Below are 20,211 nucleotides of genomic sequence, written 5' to 3'. Positions count from 1 at the left end.
ATAATAATAATAATAATAATAATAATGCAATATGTCTTATAATAATGAATATTAAAAACACTCGATAAAAATATTATAATAGTTCTGCGTATTACAGGCACTCAAGCATCACAATTGTAATACGTAGTAGTTGTCGGGTTTGATTTATATAATAATTATGACTTTCATATTAAAATATGTTGATCATCGATACTGATATTAATCAAGGAATCTACCAAAAACCAGTTGTATAATATTGTCTCAGCACCCACATTAACAAATTTAAAACCTTCGCAACACCCAAACAAATGTATAATATTATTATAGTTGGTATGCGATTTGTGTACCCATTTATCAAATTTTTACTACATTAGTTTTTGCTCCACAAACCAAAAACTGGGAATTTCTAGACCTAGGGAAGCAGTCTCTACCACACGATATCGATAATATTGAACACAAATCAACATAATAATAATATTATAATACTGTGTGTCAATATGTTATAATATTAGTTATTGTAGCTTTAAACTCTTAAAATCTGCTATCAATTAACTCAAAGTTTGAAAACAATAGATACTTATATAACATTGGATTTCTTAAACTTAAATTTGATAAAAATATATGATTTCGGATGTTACTTTATGATTTAGTGTCCAGAAGTTGAATTCGCTATTTTTTATTAGTGCGGTTTTAAACGATTTAAGAATGAGGCTTTTATATTTCGATTATATATTTTGTGCAAAATTACTGCAGTTGTGCTTGTACAATAACAATGTTCATTAATTATTAATTTTCTGAAGCCGAGTGACCAGATCAATACTGCGTTTTACCAATCCCGAGGAAAATAATTGAACAAGTTTTCATTATTTGTGTTTAAAAATGTTGGTAGGTATATCATAAATTGACTTTTATCCGGGCATTAAACCGCATAGTAATAATACAGTATATGGTTTTTTTTCGATCGCCCCTCTCACCAATGTCCATTCCAGAAACGCCCTTGATCATCAGTGCAGCGTTGCGAGTAATTTACGGCAATTAAAATCGTTTGTGGACGCAAAATGTCACATCCACGTAGAATTCGGTCGATAACTCTGATACGAGATTATAACGTTAAAAAAAAAACGAATAGCACGCCTCCCTGATTTCCGGAAAACCACAGCAGTTAGACTTGTAGATGTATGATTAGAATCGTGCTCAGTTGTCGTGTTTCTAAAGATCTCATAATATTCTACAATATTATATTGGGCGATTCACCAAGCAGCATCTTCATCCCTTTATTTCTTTTATATTGCAGTTATTCAAAATATGATTTTTTAGAATTTTTAAATACTCCACTTTCGAATATTTGAGATCTTCCATAAGATTTAAGGATACAGATTTCTGTTTTCCAAATTATAAGTATCCTATATTACACACCTAAAGTTATTTGGAAGATATTTTTTTCTGAAAATGTTAATGGATATATTTAAACAAAATGTAAATGAGTACCTTACCTACCTACTTTCCTATTTAATATACATAATGACCTAAGAATAATATAATATAAAAAATATTTTTGTAATATTATGTAATATTTATTTTTCTATTTTCATGATAGAAATTAGATGAACGATTCGAAGGTGTAATAATTATATACTAATCTATTCGTGTTTAACAATATTTAGTAATTGTCTGATTAATAACTATATCTTATAAGAACACGATAAGACAGTTCCCAATAATATTACGTTTATTCAATTATTCATTCTTAGAACATAAAGTTGAATAAGTCGGAAACTATTCGTTCCAATAATATTTTGATATAGATACATAAACATTTTCAAGATAATTATCTTCTAAATGATTTTAAGTAAAAATAGGGGATTTTTTTTGAAAAACAGATGTTTGTGTCATCTCGCTCCTTAAATAGTATAAATATCTCAAGTATTCAGAAGTTTTGTCTTTAAGTGAACTTAATAATTCCAAAAATTAGATTTAGAATAAAAACAAAAAAGTGGTGATCATGATTTACTTATCATTATGTTTATTAGAACATTTTTTTTTTTTTGTACAAGGTTTAGAGGAAAAAATAAATAATAATATTCTAGTTTGAAGGTCACAAAAAATGCAGGGTAGATCACAAAATCACATTTACCATATTAGTATAATATGGGTGCCTGTAAATCACGCATTCGACAGGGGTTATGTAGGTTTAATGATTAATATTTATCAATATTATTTATTATTATTATTATTATTAAGATCGCGTAGTCTGGTGCGTTCTAATCGGCTTTATACATTATATCAGTTTCTTTTTATCATTGTAAATTGCTATGTTTGGCGAAAAAATCGCAAGTAGTTTTATAAATATATTATACAATATTTTGGAAGCGTTATGATCCTCTAAGCTGCAGCACTTTGCGAGCGGTAAAAAAAAGGGCGGAAAAAAGTAGGAGTGAAAAAACGAGCGACGGCGGGTGGCTAAAACCTAAAGTTGTACACGTACACAATAATATATATATACTCGTCGGCGGCGGCGGCGGTGGCGGCCGAAAGGGATGTCGGCGGGCGCTACAGGTCAAATCGATTTCGGCGGCACAAAGATGATGTGGGACCACCGCGAGGTTATATACGCCCTCGCGCGGGGTGCACGCTTGACTCGACCACCGCCGCCGACGACACATAACTCTCTCCGCGGTTGGGTTTGCGTGTATATAATATGGAATAATAACATGTTGTACCTCGGAAACGTCTACATTATTATTGTTTACACTACAAATGCGGTAGGAACTGTTTGTACAAGACGTCTTTCCACCGCGACAGTGTAATGATCATTATTGTGCAAACCGAAAATGGGTCATGGCCGCTGCCACCGATCTAATGTCGATGTACAATAATATTATTGTTTGGGCCACGGGCTGTAACCGAATCGAAGAACCCAACCGGTTTGGGATCTACAGACCTGAGAACATTAAGGTGGTTACCGTTTGAATACGTTTTGGTAAATGTTTAATAGAATTTTACAGACACGGTTTGTGCAAACATTTTGAAAAAGGTCATGACATGTAGGTGGATGCATATTAATAATTTTTTATTTTTTATTTTTCTAAAGGCTCTGCCCCCTGCTTCTCCTCTTCAACCCAAGGGTTGCCCCCTTTTACATCTTGAAATTTTTATTTCTACAATATAAAATATACAACATTTTTTCATATAACTTTTAGAAATTTATAATTATTATTATACAGATATTTAACTAATTATTTATTAATAATATAAATTATAATGTTTCGGTTATGGAGTTTAGAACTTACAATAATATTATGTTTTTTTTCAAACAAGAATATAATACATACAATCTGTCATAAACTTGTATAGAATGTGTAATATGGGCAGAGGTACAAGTAACAGGATGGCTTGTTAAAGAGTGGAGGAGTGGGGTTCAATGACCCTTTTTCATAATTCTAGGCTGTTTTTCCAAAAATGTATTTTGTGTTTTTGTATTTTTTTCAATGTTAAGGAAGTCCCTGGGCCAATTTATTTTAAGACGGCGTTCTGGGTTATCAAGAAGTGTAAGGTTGGTAGGGTTTGAAATTAGGGTATTTGAATGGTTGAAGGTATTCTTGTGAAATAGTTTCTAATAGTGGGAGACCAGTGAATGAATGGTTGGGATTTTTAAGTCAGAGTGATGGTATAGATAACTGACGTACCAGGGGGAATTCGTAAGTAGAGAAAAGAAAATTGACTGCGGAATGATCGACATATTTTGATATCGGATGTTTTGGCCGTTTTCCATAGCTGAATTCCGTAGGTCATCAATGGGTGGATAGTTTGTTTATAGATTAAGAGTTTTATGTCTAGAGGAAGATTTAATTTGGGGATGTATCTAAGTTTGTGGTGTTTAATGTTGAAGGATTTTCTATTGATATTATGTTAAAGTAATTTGTTTAAACGCTTGTGAAGGCCCAAGTACAATAATTGTTCAAGTGTTTAAAGTTCTGCATAATATAATTGATTGGTTTTATTATTTTTTATCATTTTATATAATAATGTCATAATTGAAATACTAAAAAAAAAAATTACGTTTGGAATGAAACTAAAATTGTTTTATATCGTTATTAATAATAAGTAATATTAAAAATGATTGTTAGTGTTTAAAACTAATTTTGACCAATATATATTTTTGATTTAGGTACCTTTGATTTGTTACTTTTTACGATACCCAAGATTTGCGCTTTATCATTTTTTATTTGAAATTATTAAAATATACAACAACGTGCAATGACTCTTTTTATGCATGCGAAAACGGTCTATCAAATTACAAGTAAAATATCCAGAATGCACGCAAACGGTTGTCACCAAAAACCTGAAAATTATTATTTTTGAATGAAAAATACCAGCCGATGTTTTGATTTGCAGCTTCTTCGATTTAGAAACTTTTTTGATTACTTATTAGGTAAATGATTTCAAATCAGTTTTTAACACGAGTTAGCAGATTTATAAAATCAAATTAAATCGAATGTAAAATGTAAATTAATTTTTTTTGTAGTACCTACAGAGTTATGCAGCTTTCTTATCATCAATAATATTTTGTTTGATCACTCACGGGTTATTTACAAATAATAATAATGGCATGTTTTTTTTTATAATTTATAAATAATATTACGGCGAATACGACTTTCATTCGAGATCGTATTCCGTGATCCCAATATTTACATTCGAGAGTGATCGCGTCTATGTGGTGAATTTGTTTGAGATTTTAATTCTAATCTCATTTGGAAAATTTATATGAAATTTCATAATTTCAACGAGTTCGATGAGTGGCGGTAACTCAGTGCACTTAATTGCTCCAAAATAAAATGAACGATTCGTTTATTTAAAACTCAGGACCGTATCGATATTTAACGGTATTTATAACATTTGACTGTATAACTCATCGCCAATTACATACAAAGGTGGGCATTAACTTAACTAGTTTAATAATTGACTATTTAAATAAATTATTTCAGTTGATTTAACCCTTTCACTTCTATGTACCTACTAAAATCTCATGCACACCTCCTGTGCTGAAGATTTTTCAAAAAATCAAAAAACGTTTTTATCACCTTATATTATACTGCTAGATTTGGACATCTTAAAAATTAGAAATTTAAAAAAAAAAAATTTTGGCTCATAACTTACTGAGTTACAGCTCAATATAAATAAACTGGCTATTGATTCCAAAACTTTTGCAATGCGCAACGCTTATCTTATAAAATTATAGTAATCCATCGAGATAAAATCAAAATCGTTTTTGAAATTTTCAATTTTAATGGTTTTATACTTCCATTAATAATATATTACTGTGTACAAGGTTTTAAATAAAAAATAATATAATACTAAAATATTAGTGTTATTTTTTTTAATGAAATAATATTGTTAAGGCAAAATACTCTTTTTTTGTTCTACGTAGGTACTAATTTTAAAAAAGTACTTAAATTACATTTTTTTAAACTAAGTTAAGTTAAAATTGTTGTCCTCAATAACTTTAAGCTTTGAGAATTAAATGTATTATTTAATAAGTACCCTAACAGCTAACTTTTAACTTAACAGTCTTGTAATCGCTTAGCTCAACATATCTTGAGTTAATTATTTTCATTAATTTGCCCACCTTCGTAACAAATTTACTACGATCGCAGCCGTCCAAAGCTTCTGATTTTCGTGACAAACAATAATCACTTAAAACTGTAAACTGCAGGAGCTGCACTGCAACTGCAGTACAATATTAAATAATATAATACGTATCATTATAGTATAATTATTTATTTTGTTAAGTATCAGTACCTAGGTATATATAGGTACCTATATCAGTCTTAAGCCATTGGATTTTGGCGATCGCATCCAAAAGACATAAAAAAATGTAATATATTACGATAAATAATTGATAGAATGCTAATTCGTAGGTGTGTATATTATATTATTATCATCTATTTTTATAGTCACTATATTTTATACTATATTATGCATTTTGAGTAATCGCGTTTTACATAAAACGACGACCGATCGAGTGGTCGATTATACTAAGAATATGCACATTTGTATGATCATAATATGACGTGTTGTAAGATGTGCTCTGGCAGCTTTGTTAATATTGATCCAAATTCGTGATATTGATTTTTGCTTCCCGTGAAGAAAACCAACTCTCTCGTATCGTAAGTCGAGTGTAAATTATGCGCTTCATTATAAATACGTCGGTATATAGCTGGTAATATATAACATAATATTGTTCTGATTTATATATTCAAGATTTTACCAAAACTATTTAATATTATTACACAGTTATTAACATTAACATACTATCATAATATATTATCAATAATATTGTTAGTATCAATGAAACATAATTATTCATGAGATATTATATTATAATACATATTTTATACGGTTAGTGTAATAATAATATCATTTCAAAACCATGGTAACACTCACCTCCGTAGTTTGGTCTTACTCTTTTGTCATAGCTCAAGCTGAACGAATCGAGAATCGCCGATATGTTTACGTCACCGAACATACCGCCGCCCGGGGCCCTGAAAAAAACAATAAATCAGTATAAGTTATATTTTAGTTACGTATAGTTAGGTGCTTGAATAATTAATTTCTGCTTATCGATATGTGGACGTTACACCAGGGGTGAGATCATTTAGCCCACCCGTTTCTCCCCTTAAGCCATGTTTAAGTAATCATATCTCAAAAAATACTTTTTAATAAATAAGTAAGTAAATTGTAATAATCATGTTTAAACATATAATTGTTTTTAATAATTTAATTCAATGGCATAATTGTCCAGCCTACAGAACTCAACTCACAGTGAAGCATACAATATTGACTACGAGTGCCGCCGATATAAGGCCGATATAAATATTGTTCTTATAGGTCTTAGCTTTAATAGTTATTGGGTATTTTTCATTTGAACAAAAATATGTCAATTATTCTATATTATTATGTATGTTGGAAAACGTCATTAACTAACTTCAGCGATAATCAGATGTGATGTTTTACCAAACAATGAATGACATCTAGGTACCTACCTAATTGGTTAGTAAGAGATTCATCGTGAACGCATTTATTTTAACAAACTTATAGTGAGTACACGGTTTATTGATTGTACATACCTAAGTTTGGTATATGGTTTTTGTATTGTTGTTAATTTAACTAACAAGTGTAAGTTATAAGGAAGGGTTAAAAATGCTGAAAGTTAGTCAGTTATTATTATATCGTTCGCGTGGTAGTTGTGTGTCTATAAAACAAAAGTTGGTTTTTTTTTTAATGGGATGATTCGTTAAAAATGCATTGTTTATGGCATTTTTAGTTATTTTTTTAGAGCATTTTTTGATAGTTTTATAGGACGTTTAACTTCGGACCTTACTCGTGGCTAATAAAGTTATAACCATTGTTGTTGAAGCGTATTAATCGCAATATAATAATAATAAAAAAAAGATATAAAACAAAAATAATTTATATTTATTATTAGGTATATGAACATCGTTTCATAGCCACATGAAAAATGTTCCATGAGCTGAACCCATTTTAGCTTTGCCAATTATCATAGAAGAGTTAGATGTTTAAGCCAAATCATACAATTTAAAGGTATGAACATAATATAACCTCATATTATAAAAGTCTCTGCTAAATTTTAAATAGGTTTGTATGATAGTTCAATTATATAGTGAGTTGTATAAATTACAAACACATACAATATTCCAATTAAAAAACCCACATTTCTTGTTTTAAATTTGATACATAAAAGACCCAATAAGATAACACATATTATAATGTTCTTGCCTTTACATTTTATTACTAGTATATTCACTCTTATATTAAAGACATACTAACAAAACAAAATTACGTCATACATTTGCTGTGTTATGCTTTTGTAACCCGAAAGTGTAAAATATTTTTAATAATGCATGTATTAGTAGTTAATTGGCATGCTGGAGTGTAATATTAAAATATTTATGGGTGCACAAACCGTCAATGAATTATGTCGATTCACAGGCACCGATAGACGGAGGAGGCAGAACATTTTTATCCAGGATAATATGTGTTTGTAGTAGATATATTTACACAAGAAAGAATAATAATCAGCCAAAACAAACTTTCAACTCATTTGAATCAGCAATATAAACGTTTGAATAGAGGTACTCAACGTAAATGAAAAAAATATACTTTTAAAATATTTACCTGGACTCTGAATGTGAATTGATTGCAATGAATTATTTCCAAATCGAATTTTAAAAATGTATTGAACAAAGAATAAAGTTTCCGAAAAGGGCAAATACCAGAAAAACATCGCTCTGTATATTATTATACCTGATTATCTAACGTAAGACACTCATTATTTCTAAAATATATTTTTTTCATTTATAAAAAAAATGTCGTCATAAAAAAAAACATATTACAACATTTCATGACATACATTTTTAACTCTACAGTCCTTTTTCCAAGAATATTTTTTGGAGTACTTTGATGTAGGTATATGACAATTATTATTGAATTTTGGACGAGTATATTTTATGAGTTATACTCGTAAGTATGTATTTAAAATTAAAATCTGCCGTTCATCTTTAACACCTACTATTATAACTAACAAACTATTGTCTGAAATTTGGTATTTAATATTTATAGATAAAAATATTCAAATAATATTCTGCTTCAGAATATGAAATTAGAAATGTGATTATACGTATATTCACAATAAAGAGTAAACTATTAAACTAGTTGAACTATTTTCCCAAAAAAAACGTCTTGTGTTGTAACGACTTAAACATATTAAGTAAAAAAAATAATATTTTCAAAAACATGAGTATTTTTTAAATGACGATAGTGCCTCTTAGGTTGAATATATCATCCTCTACATTACGATGGCGTCAACAAAAACGGAGGGGAGGAGGAAAATGCGTATTTACATTGATGCATTTCGAAAAAAATAGCATACACGTGTACAATATTATGTGTATACGAGACGAAGACGACCTCATTGCCGATTTGCGGTGCACAGACAACGAGAGAATACGAAAAGAAAAAATAAATATAAAATTATATTATGTATAACGTTTTGGTTCGAGGGCGCTACGTCACCCCCGTGGTGACGTCTCTGTAGACGAAAACTTTTCGGGCGGTAAAAAAAATTGTTACGCGAAAAGACGCTCGTTCGGCGTATACACACTAACACACACTTATATATTATATGATTTCGAGCAGTTTTGAACGGTGTGTGATTATGTAAATTTCCGCACAGCCGAAACCCTCGACAAAAAGGTCACCAGTAAAATAAACAAGGCCGCGACACAATCCTGTTCGTTTATATATATAATATATATATATATATATTATAATATAATATTACGGTCTGCTGCAGCTCGATATAAATTATTCTTATCATCTCTCTTATATATTATTTTTCTTTATTTCGTTCTACTTCCCGACAAAACTTAATATACGGACCAGGGCTGCCAACGACGACGATGCAAAAAGTACAACTGAAAGAACAACAACAACAACAACAACATAAAACGAGCGTTAAAGAAAAATAATAATTTATCATAAGCACTCGGGATATTATACATATATGTATACACTGAGTGTTTCATTAAACGCAAGGCACTCATTATTTCAAAAAATACTAACTTTTTTGAAAATATTTTTTAAATCATTTAAAGTCGTTTTTCATCATTTTAAAACATAATTTTTCCACAAAAATATTCATTAAGTACTTTTTAAATGACAATATGCGTTTTTCATTCCTTATTCCAAAGCAAAATATTTTTTTGGTACACTTAAATTCAATGTATACACAATGTATTTGGGACGAGTAGTTCATGACTCATGATTCATAACTTATAAGTTATAAGTAAGTTTAAATGAGCAGAGTGTAGTGGTTAAGGGATACGGATACTCTACAAAATGTTTGTCCACTAGTCCGCTAATCAAAAGTGTAAATACTTCTTAGAAATAAACTAATTGTTTGAAATTTGATTTCTATAGATCGAAAGAGTCCGAATAATATTCTTCTCCAGAATTTTAAATTAAAAATTGGTATTTCAAAAGAGTAACAAATTTAAAAAAAAAATTTTTCATAACGACTTAAAATTAGATAAAAGATAAAAGAAATATTATCAAAAACTTTAGTTTTCATGAATAATGATAGTGTCTCTTACGTTACGCTGATCACTCTGTTATAAAATATAATGTACAGAAACCTTCTATATGAGTTTTAACCGCTTTATTATGTTTAAACATTATGTTGTTCAAAGGAAATTTTTCGTTTTTAAACTGTCGCCATTTTATATTTACAGCTGCAATCACTCACGTGTCAATTATTGACAATGACTATACTTGACGGATTTATAAACACTGCTGAATAATATATGCAACTATGCAGTGGGCAATTATTTTAAATTATTAACATGACTTACATACTCGTATTATGTGCCGATATCAATTTATACAGTATGGTTCAATAACTAAATATACACTCCCTTTTTATTATTTAATAATTCTGTGTTTTAGAATTTACATTATTATACATTGTATAGTTTATTTTCAATAGTAGAAATATTAACAATTATAAAAATGATAGTTATAACACAAATAATACAATAATTAGGTACACAATAATTTACAGATGTTAAAGGCTCTGTTTCGAGTATTTAGATTTTATTTTATCAAAAAAGACCTATCGTATGGGTTGTGGCAATGCAAAACTTCATTTTTTTTTCAAATGAGAACCACTCTTTTTAAACTCAACTAAAACGATTAGTTTGAGAGTTATTTATATGTATGTGCTAAAGTTGATAGTAAGTTAATACTGCAGGTAACATGTAAAATGTAAAATGTATGTAATATATTATATTATAATATATAATAATACTATTATATTCGGTATATGTTTACAAATTCTAAATGCCAATGTATTCGTATTAATTGGGTACTAAAATGTTTCAAATCATTACATCCCCTATATCTTTTAAATTATTTTCATGGATTATATAAGCCTGAGTGCCTAATGTTTAAAAGTTAACTCAAAAAGTACTCCTTAAATTTTTATCTCTTTTTATAAGTGATTTAAAATACAGTCCTTATGTATAATAAACAATTTAAAAATCAGAATTTAAATAATTGTATAATGTATTAATAGAAAAATGGGAGTAATCATGATTGTTGAATCAATCTGAATATGAATAAATAAATAAATAATAATTTATGGTAGTATCAATTTTGTTTAATTAGTTATTGAAAACATTATTGTATAATTTAATAGTATGTAATTACAATTATTAGATACTTACTAACCTATCTGGTTAGTTAGGTTATCATCTGAAATTTTAATATATCTAGATCTAGATTCAATCTGATCGGAAAGAGGTTTTGAAATAAAATAACCCATATCAGTTTTAATATATAAAAATAAGTTAGTTACAATTTTTAATAATAAAATCATTTTATGAAAAAATGGTTTAATTAAAAATTTCAAACAAATCGGAGAGAGAAGGAAGTGTCTATAGCGTATATTTTTTGATTATGTCATAAAAACGACTTACAGGTTTTATGATGAAAAACGTTTGTGACGTAATAATAATAATTGGAACTTATTTCCTTACACATTATACCCTGCGTACAAGAGAAAATCGAAAAACTATATCTTTAAAACACTGCAATCACGTCCGATTTTCTACCGGAAACAGAGATAGCGAGTGGGATGATTGGATCTTTCTCCTCCTTTTCCAAAAAAAGCGACCAAAGACAGATAAATATATAAATGAAAACACATCGTTGTTAAGCTATATAATATATTAATACATTCTTCGCTTCGCTTGGAATCCATAAAAATGTTTACGACAAGAAAACGATTCCAAGCTGCCTGCAGTACATATGATGTTTTATTTTTTTTTTACGTGCCCGGCATTCGTTTGAAATAAAACAAAATACATTTATATACACAATAAATAAAACAAACGGTAATTGGACGCCTATAGTATGACTAAACATAATATATATGTGTAGGTACACGACAGAAAGTTGAAAAGCAAAGTACGTCGCGTTTTAGCTGTAGGGGACGGGCCAAGGACGAATGTACACGCGAACGACCTTGGGCGTTTAATGAGACAAAATGCGTTTTATTTTCAGGGTGGTTTTTTTTTATTTTTATTTTTTAATAACATCGTTACACGAGTTTCTCCCTCTCACCCTCTTGTGCGGCCTGCAATACTTATTATACACCACTGCAACCGGTGGCGGTGACGTAACACCACGACGTTTTGCCAATGGTTCTCAAAATATGTCACCCTCCCAAATTAGCCCTGACACTAGATAATAACGTAAAGATAATATTATTTCATCATAGTAATACAATGTTATGTGCACAATAATAATAATTAGTATAATTTTTATATGTTAATATATGCAATCGCTCAGAATAAGTTCGTGTGTATGTACAATATAAATAGCGATAAATAAAATGTTAATAATTTAAAATATTATATCAGATTCTATACGATATATTATTATAAAATATACACTTTTACGATCACGTTTTATCTTATCCGACGGATAAGAGACCGTTTGGGGCGATTATTTATTATATAATATTATAGCTTCACAGAACCCCCAACACGTGACCTACAAATTAATAATGCTGTAAGCATATTATGATATCCTAATAATAAATGTCACGTCGTACATGAATAATAAAATATAAATAATACGAGTTTAAATAGTATTACAATATTATTATTTTGCGATCGAAACCGGCGACGGATTGGTATTCGGCGTGTTGTGCGATTACGATCGAATAACGAGCAAGACGTGTCGTTGTCGCCACGTGAAGGGTGTTAGGGAATTCCTCGTGGGGTGTGGTGAGTTTGGCGGTGGGGATTGTCGTATTTACCGATACGCCACTTAATTCCATACAATATTAAGGTCGTATATTATGTAGGAGCTATTTTTGAAAGCCTTATTATTTTTATTAGTCGTTTGCGAGAAAAAAAAACACTCTATCGTTTATACTGTTATAATATTATAATAATGATACACTTAAGTGTAAAAGTACAAACAGATTGTATTCTGTTGTGAAAATTTGACACCGTTCGACAGATGGCCTTATAGACGGAAAAGTTTTTAGAAAACCGACAAATTTTAAGATATTATATTATTAAACTGTGCCTCGTAAGTCGTAATGCGTTAGATTAAAAAATATATCTGCTTAAATACTTTAAGTTGTCACATACATGTGATTTTAGGTCTTATGAATAGCCTCACAAATTTGATTTCATAAAACAGAAAAACTTGTAAAATATGAAATCATCATTTGTTCTCCTCTCGGAATTTAAAAAAATAAAATATTTCATAAAATTATTTTATAATGTCGTTTCATCGATTCATCACTTTATGTACCTATTGTATCTAGGTACTATTACAACAGTGATCGACGAAATAACTAAAAGTAACTGCGGTATATCATACGAATTTTGAAAGTTACCGAAACGCTCAATCAATAAACAGGTGTAAAAATAGAACCCGAGGTGGGGAGTAGACGAAACCTGCTCCATAATCCCATCTCACAAATCCGTCCCAAGAGAGATTATTGTGACTTGCGCACGTATATAATAATTTATATGTTACTACTTACTGTCAATTTGATATTATTTAGGTAATAATTTAAATTAGTTGCCAATATCATTCAATTAAATATGGTTAACATTAGTTGACGATAATATTTTCAATGCCTAGGCTTCAACAGATAATAATATACAGGCAATGTTGTGAACATTAAATTATTTGTTAATACAGTCATTAACTATAACTATGAAATTACCTTAACACCTATATTCTATAACTTTTTCAAAACAATATTGATAATATCAATGATTATTGATAGTAAATATATAAATTTATATCTATGGTAAATGGTAATATTAACAGTGAAATAAAAAATTTAAATATAAAAAAACGAAGCATAGTGAGTAGAGACTTAGGTACTGAAATAGATTATTATCATCAAGATTGTTGGTTGCGATATAAACATTTTAATTGGGTGATTTATCATGTAGTTTTGGAAGAAATTATGAATATAAAATATATGATTATTGCGAATGTTTTGGTTAGTTACTTTGAAGTATATTAAGCTTAATAGAAAAGAGTCATCAATTTTCTAATTTAATAGTTCTTAGAGAAAAGAGTTGCTGACAATATTTCAACGAGATTATAGAGAATCTATTTTTAAGATTCTTAGAGTGTTTTCGCAACCAGTGAGATGACTTCTTGAGATATTAGATTTGTAACATGTAAAGAGGAGGACTTTATTTTGAACTTCTTCAAGTTGGTTACTATTTACTATGTCCAATAATATTATTTTCCAAAATATCGGTGAAAATGTTCTTAAGAAAACTCGACATGGTTTATAAACACAGATAAATTATTTTTGGGTATATTGTATTAACTGACACAAAAATTGTTATTTTTAAAATGAAGTTTTGATTTCACCTATTGCATAGATAGGTAAAAATAAACATTTAAAAGAACTTGAAAGAAAAAAGAAACGATTCAGTGCTTCCGCTGTATAATATTATGTAAAACACAGCGACACTTGTTTTTATATAGGCAGGTAAAATTTGCAGTAAGGTTCGTTACATAATATTTGTGTGTAATATACAAATATATTACTGGCTATCTCTCTATTAGGTATATAAAAAAGGTTTATAGACACTAGGTCATTGTGAAATTTATGGCAATGTGAAAGTTGACAAAGCAGCTCCAGAAACAGCAATTAACACTATGACGAAAGCACTCCTTACTTATTGACATCTATAGGAATGTTAGCACTTTTTGTACCCATGTATGGGAATCCGAATTGCGGAGTAAATCAAATAACAAATCAGATTAATCAAAAATACTACCACATACTCAACCTCATTAATTGTAAATACAAATAGGTAAAGTTTAGATCACTCAAAGATGTCCCATGGTCATCTAATGCAAGCAATTCCTTATGAGTTATATCGATATCATATTATGGAAACTATAAAAAGCCTAGAAATGCTCTCCACCCAGTGGAAAACATCATCTACAAAACCATCTTATTTATCAAACATATTGATATTATTTACAATTCAATCTAAAAAAACCATTGTATTCAACCATTTATATGTTTTATTGATATTTAATAATGTGTAAGACATAATAACCTTAGTTACGGAAACTGTATTAATCATAATAAAAAAAGGTCTATACATATTTTGGTATTCAACATAACATAATTGCGACACAAAAAAAATACTTAAGACTCTCTATTATTCAAAAAAGCTTTGTATTTTTAAATATTTTGAATTATAGATATTACATTTTCAGATTTAAAAGGGACGACTTTTACGCTGTGGAGGTGAAAACTCCCAGGGGAACATCGTAAGCCGGTGGGGGTTGGTGAGTAAAGCGAATGGGGTCCTAGCCCCTACTGTGTATATATTTATATATACATACGACGAATCCATTTGCTTATATATTATAATGTATAATAAGATAATGTAATATACTATGTAGGTATAGGTACGTTTATATTTTGTGATAATTAGTAGCGTAACTTTACATTGGCTTGGAGCACCCACCACTGGACTAGTGCAATTCCGAGTTCGAAAATATCAACCATAAGATGTAGAAATTGATTTGATTTTATAATTTATTTTAGTACGAAATTTTAGTGCAAATAATATAATTAATCAAAAATGACAATTATTATGAACGGAAAAACATACCCTCCCTATGCAGGAAAGAAAATACATAGAAGTCGTCTTGAAAGCATGATGAATATTAGTGTATTCCCGAGTACATAATATGTATATATATATACCTACATCAGTCATGATTGTATGGAATTATTCAATTTTGACACATATGAGTTTTATACAATTATTTAAGAAAACAATATTATACACTTAGGAATCATATGCGTTTACATGACACCTTATACTTATATGCAATATTACGGTAACTCAATGATATTTTAGTAAGGCGTTCAACGTCTTAGGTGTCTGATTTCGACTGCGAACATAATATATTATGTAATGGTATTATTTCCCGTTCAGACATATTTGTATGTTTGGTGTGGACAGGTATTACAGCCAGAATTTTTTTTTGAACGACAACAAATGCATTTTTACAAAAGCTTTTTATCTCGGAGAGCTTTGCCTAATTTACTTACACTGTGTAAACAGGCTATTCATATTATTAATTTTCCATTATATACAAATCAGAATATGTTATTGTTGAAAATACACTGTGCACGGTATTATTTAATCAGACTTTCCGTATAATTTTGTTGTTAAAAAATGCAATTTTAAAAATACAGTTGCGACCGACTTGCCGACTATTACGCGTGTATCTGTGTGGCGTGCGTGTCAGTGTGTTGTATAAACATAATTATATTATAAATATCCTACGAAATGCCGAACTCAGCCGGCGACGAGACGTCCCCGGGCGAACATGTATTATATATTATTATTATTATAGTATGGGTAAGTGTGTGTGAGATATTATTGTTACAATGGAAAACGACAGAGTAAATGTTTTTAAATATTAAAAAACCTCTTTAAACCGCCTGGATGGAGGGTCGTGCATGTGTGGTGCACACGACGTTTCGGAACGGTGATATAAAAACTAGGAAAAAAACCAACATCCGTAACACGTGCAATAGTATTTTTCGCGTTTACACACGCTTTGAATGGACTATATTATTATGTAGGTATATGAAGCGTACGTACAACAATAATAGTTATCATGTATGTATATGTGTACGAGATACAACATGGACGCACAAAGTCGGAGTAGGGATGGTTAAACCCATATTTCCGCCGTTTTTATTGTTCTTCGATGTACAACTACTACTACAACTGCACTCAGCGGGCGTTAAATAAAAGCGTAGGTTTCCCGACCAGCGTCTCTGTATGATGATAATAATAATAATAATAATTTACACGCACACAGCAGTCGCATATAACTATAATATTAACGTTCATTGGTCCGTTAGGATTTGGGTCGGTTTTCATCGGCGTAAAGTTTATCGAAATTGGTATACAGTATTATATTTTAGGCAAGAAGAAAACTCGACTCTGCAGTGTTATAACTTATAAATGATTAAACATACTTTAATGAATTAAGGCGTCCGTGGACGGAAGGGTAGGCTTGGTTTCCTCAAAAGTCGGTCTAGCCTCTCTCGTATTTTTCTTTACATTATATTATATCGTTCGAATTGCCAATAGAATATTGTCTGTGTATTAAGAATATTTTCTTGGTAATATAAGTGTTGTGATAGAAAAACATTCCTTGTACTCTTCGAACGGCAGTTGACTGTCATTAATTCAAAAATAAATTATAAAATATAGGAAAGATTGCAGGTTATCATATGTTGCACAGTCAGTTTAATTCAATGAAAAAATAACTCATTGTACATATCTATACTAGAAAACAATTCTTCACGATGATAAAGATTCATTGAACTTCAAACGTCTATCCAATGAAATACGTGTGCTATTATCGATACCCTCAAATTTTTGTTAATTTTTTTCTATTTGTATTTTAACTAGTTCTTCTTTTCCCCCCATGGTCTAGTATGCCCACTTTTTCATAACTGTTTTATTACTGATGTTGCAGTTAAGTCATTTTTTAAAAGATGGCCAATGCAGATATTAATGACCTAACATAACCTAACTTACCAGCATAATTTTAGAGGAGGCTGGTGTTTGAAATTACTTAATTGCATATCAATGACAAAATTATCTGCACTTTTAAAAATCCCACTACCCTTAACACCATGAAAAACCAAATAATGATTTATTTTAGGATTTATTTATCATACATACACGTGTACCTATGCAATATATATGTGTATTATACTAGCATTAATTGTGAAATATTAATTTAAAGAGATAAGAAGGACAGGTGAATGAATATTTTTATTAACTACCGATTTTTTTTGTAAAATTGTACTTTTTTGAGTTATAACAATATTATGTAATATAATTAATATTTATAATTTATGGAAATAACCACTGACCACTTTGTGCGTTTGAGGAAAGGTAATTTCTTAGGCTGCTGTGGGGAGGGTAGTTCACTCGATTTTGGATTTAGAAAACAGTGCATCATTACGAGATTGCAGCGATATCTGATAGAACACTTTGACAGGTCCCTATATATTATGATAGAATTGAATAATATATACTGTTATATGATGGAATTACTTTTGCGATACGTTTGCTACGTTGACGAATTGTCATGGTGGGTTGATGATGAGGGTATATAAGACGCAAATGGTAATTTGCAAATCTCTATTATGGAACATGGCGAACCTTGTAGGTCCTGCACGACCGAGTGATATCATTATTATAATAGTATTAATATCATGTTGACCGTTCCGTGCTAGCCTGAACTAAAGGCTTGGGCGGGGTTGGAAGAGTGGTTTTATGGATTTCAAACGTCGTCTCTGGCAGAGCGTTCAACAAACGCTAATACCACGGTCAGGGTATATTACGTTATTTATTATTATGGGTGCCCATATGAATTATTAAGCCGTTAAATTAACTTTCAAAAGTTGAGCTGCCCGGATTTCACGGTAGATTGTCGTTAATGAATGATACCATGATTACAACTTGCAGTGTCCAATTTAGGGAGGGGGTACAAGGGTTTAAATTCACTGGGGCCTTAATCCTAAATTTGTTTTAGAGGCCACAAGTTGATGTCTAGATTTTCCAACTAGATTCCTATATGATTAATGATCGAGAAAAAAAATAAAGAAATTAGTCGCCTCTATTTACTTAATAAACTATTATGGACTCAGTTTTATCACTATACTCCAATACTCCAGACTCTATTCATTGGAATACTAAATTCAAACATTTTTTTTTATAATACAATTTTCGTTATTATCAAACACCAAAGATTATAATGCAAAGAAATAATGAATTAAGAATTAATGCATCATAGATCATAATATTATGTATATTTTATAGGCATTTATGAATATAATTTTATTATTTTTATAAGTGAACGGTCGTTAATAATAGTAGTTGCACCCCGGCCCCTAAGACTTAGATCCGTCACTGGTTAAAACGTGGCCAATCAGAAGAAAATAATGGGCACACAACATTAAAGTGACTGCCAAGTCACAGCTTTGGATCTCCGGAGCCCACAGATCTCTGACCCACCCTCCCTACATTGTCTGGCAATCAAGCGACGACACAATAACAACAACAATAACAAAATTATCGTCATGACGTGTACTCACGCGGCGTGAGCGTCCGGCGGCGCCATCGGCGCCATAAAGGCGACGCAGACCACGAGCCATGCCGTCGCGGTCACTGTGTGCGCGGCGCGGCCGGTCATCGCGGCTCGGGCGTGGCGGCGTGGTTGTCGTAGCAGCAGCAGCAGCAGCAGCACGCCGTCACCATCGCCGCCGCCGCCACCACCTCAACCGTCTTCGGCGTCGTCCTCGTCCTCGTCTTCGTCCTCGTCTTCAGCAGCAGTCCACCGATGAACCGTTAAACGGACGCGCAGAAGTACGTCGTCGTCAGTGTTGTCGGTGTGGGCAATTTACATAATGGTCGGAACAAAAAAACCGGAAGAGGAAACCAGACCGGAAAAATAGAATTTATGATAATAAAGGCGTCCCCCGTCTTGATTGCGTATTTCGTGGTCGACTATTTAGGATCGGATGAGATAAGATTTCTAGAAAAAGTAACAAAAAGAAATTCGACGAGTGCGGTGAATTACACGTAACGGCGGCGGCGGAAACGACTATATTACAACAACAACTGCGACAACAACAACAACAACAACAACAACAACAACAACAACAATAACAACCGCAACAACAGTGGTCGTGTGCGCGTCGTGGTCCGCCGTGAGTTGTCTCCGGTGCGAACGTTCCCGGAGATCTCCGGGCATTCGAGCAGTGCTTACCCGCAAGCAGCTGCTTGGCGGCGGCGGTGGCGGCGGCGTACGACGACGCCCGCCCCGCCGCTGGGGTGCCGCCCGGCGCGCACCGCCGCGGAATACGCGAAATACGGCACAAGCGCGGCGGCGGCCACCGTTCGGCGCGCCGGGCACGCCGCCGCCGTATTGATTCAACGGGCCGACCTCTCCCGTCGCCACCGCCCGCGCGTTGTCGTTAAACTTCTCTCGGCCCGCGAATACTCTGCACACACACACACACACACACACGCTCACCGGCGC

At 31.4% G+C, this 20,211-nt stretch overlaps 1 protein-coding gene across 2 annotated transcripts in view; it reads right to left on the bottom strand.

The window, feature by feature from the left end:
• Window positions 1-19,943, bottom strand: part of LOC111036117 (gamma-aminobutyric acid receptor subunit beta-like) — a 61,231-nt gene extending 41,288 nt beyond the window's left edge. Inside the window, exons 1-2 of one of the 2 annotated variants that reach the window (XM_022318018.1) lie at window positions 19,265-19,943; window positions 6,424-6,521 (exon numbers count right to left, since the gene is read on the bottom strand). In XM_022318018.1, coding sequence (XP_022173710.1) covers window positions 6,424-6,521; window positions 19,265-19,362 — 196 coding nt within the window. In that variant the 5' untranslated portion in view covers window positions 19,363-19,943. The remainder of the gene's footprint in view (window positions 1-6,423; window positions 6,522-19,264) is intronic. The other variant, XM_022318017.1, reaches the window with a different exon arrangement.
• Window positions 19,944-20,211: the final 268 nt, after the last annotated feature.

The sequence above is a fragment of the Myzus persicae genome, unplaced genomic scaffold (assembly GCF_001856785.1).
Source record: "Myzus persicae strain clone G006 unplaced genomic scaffold, MPER_G0061.0, whole genome shotgun sequence".
Taxonomy (NCBI): Eukaryota; Metazoa; Arthropoda; class Insecta; order Hemiptera; family Aphididae; genus Myzus; species Myzus persicae.
This window is presented reverse-complemented; position numbering and strand designations above follow the sequence as displayed.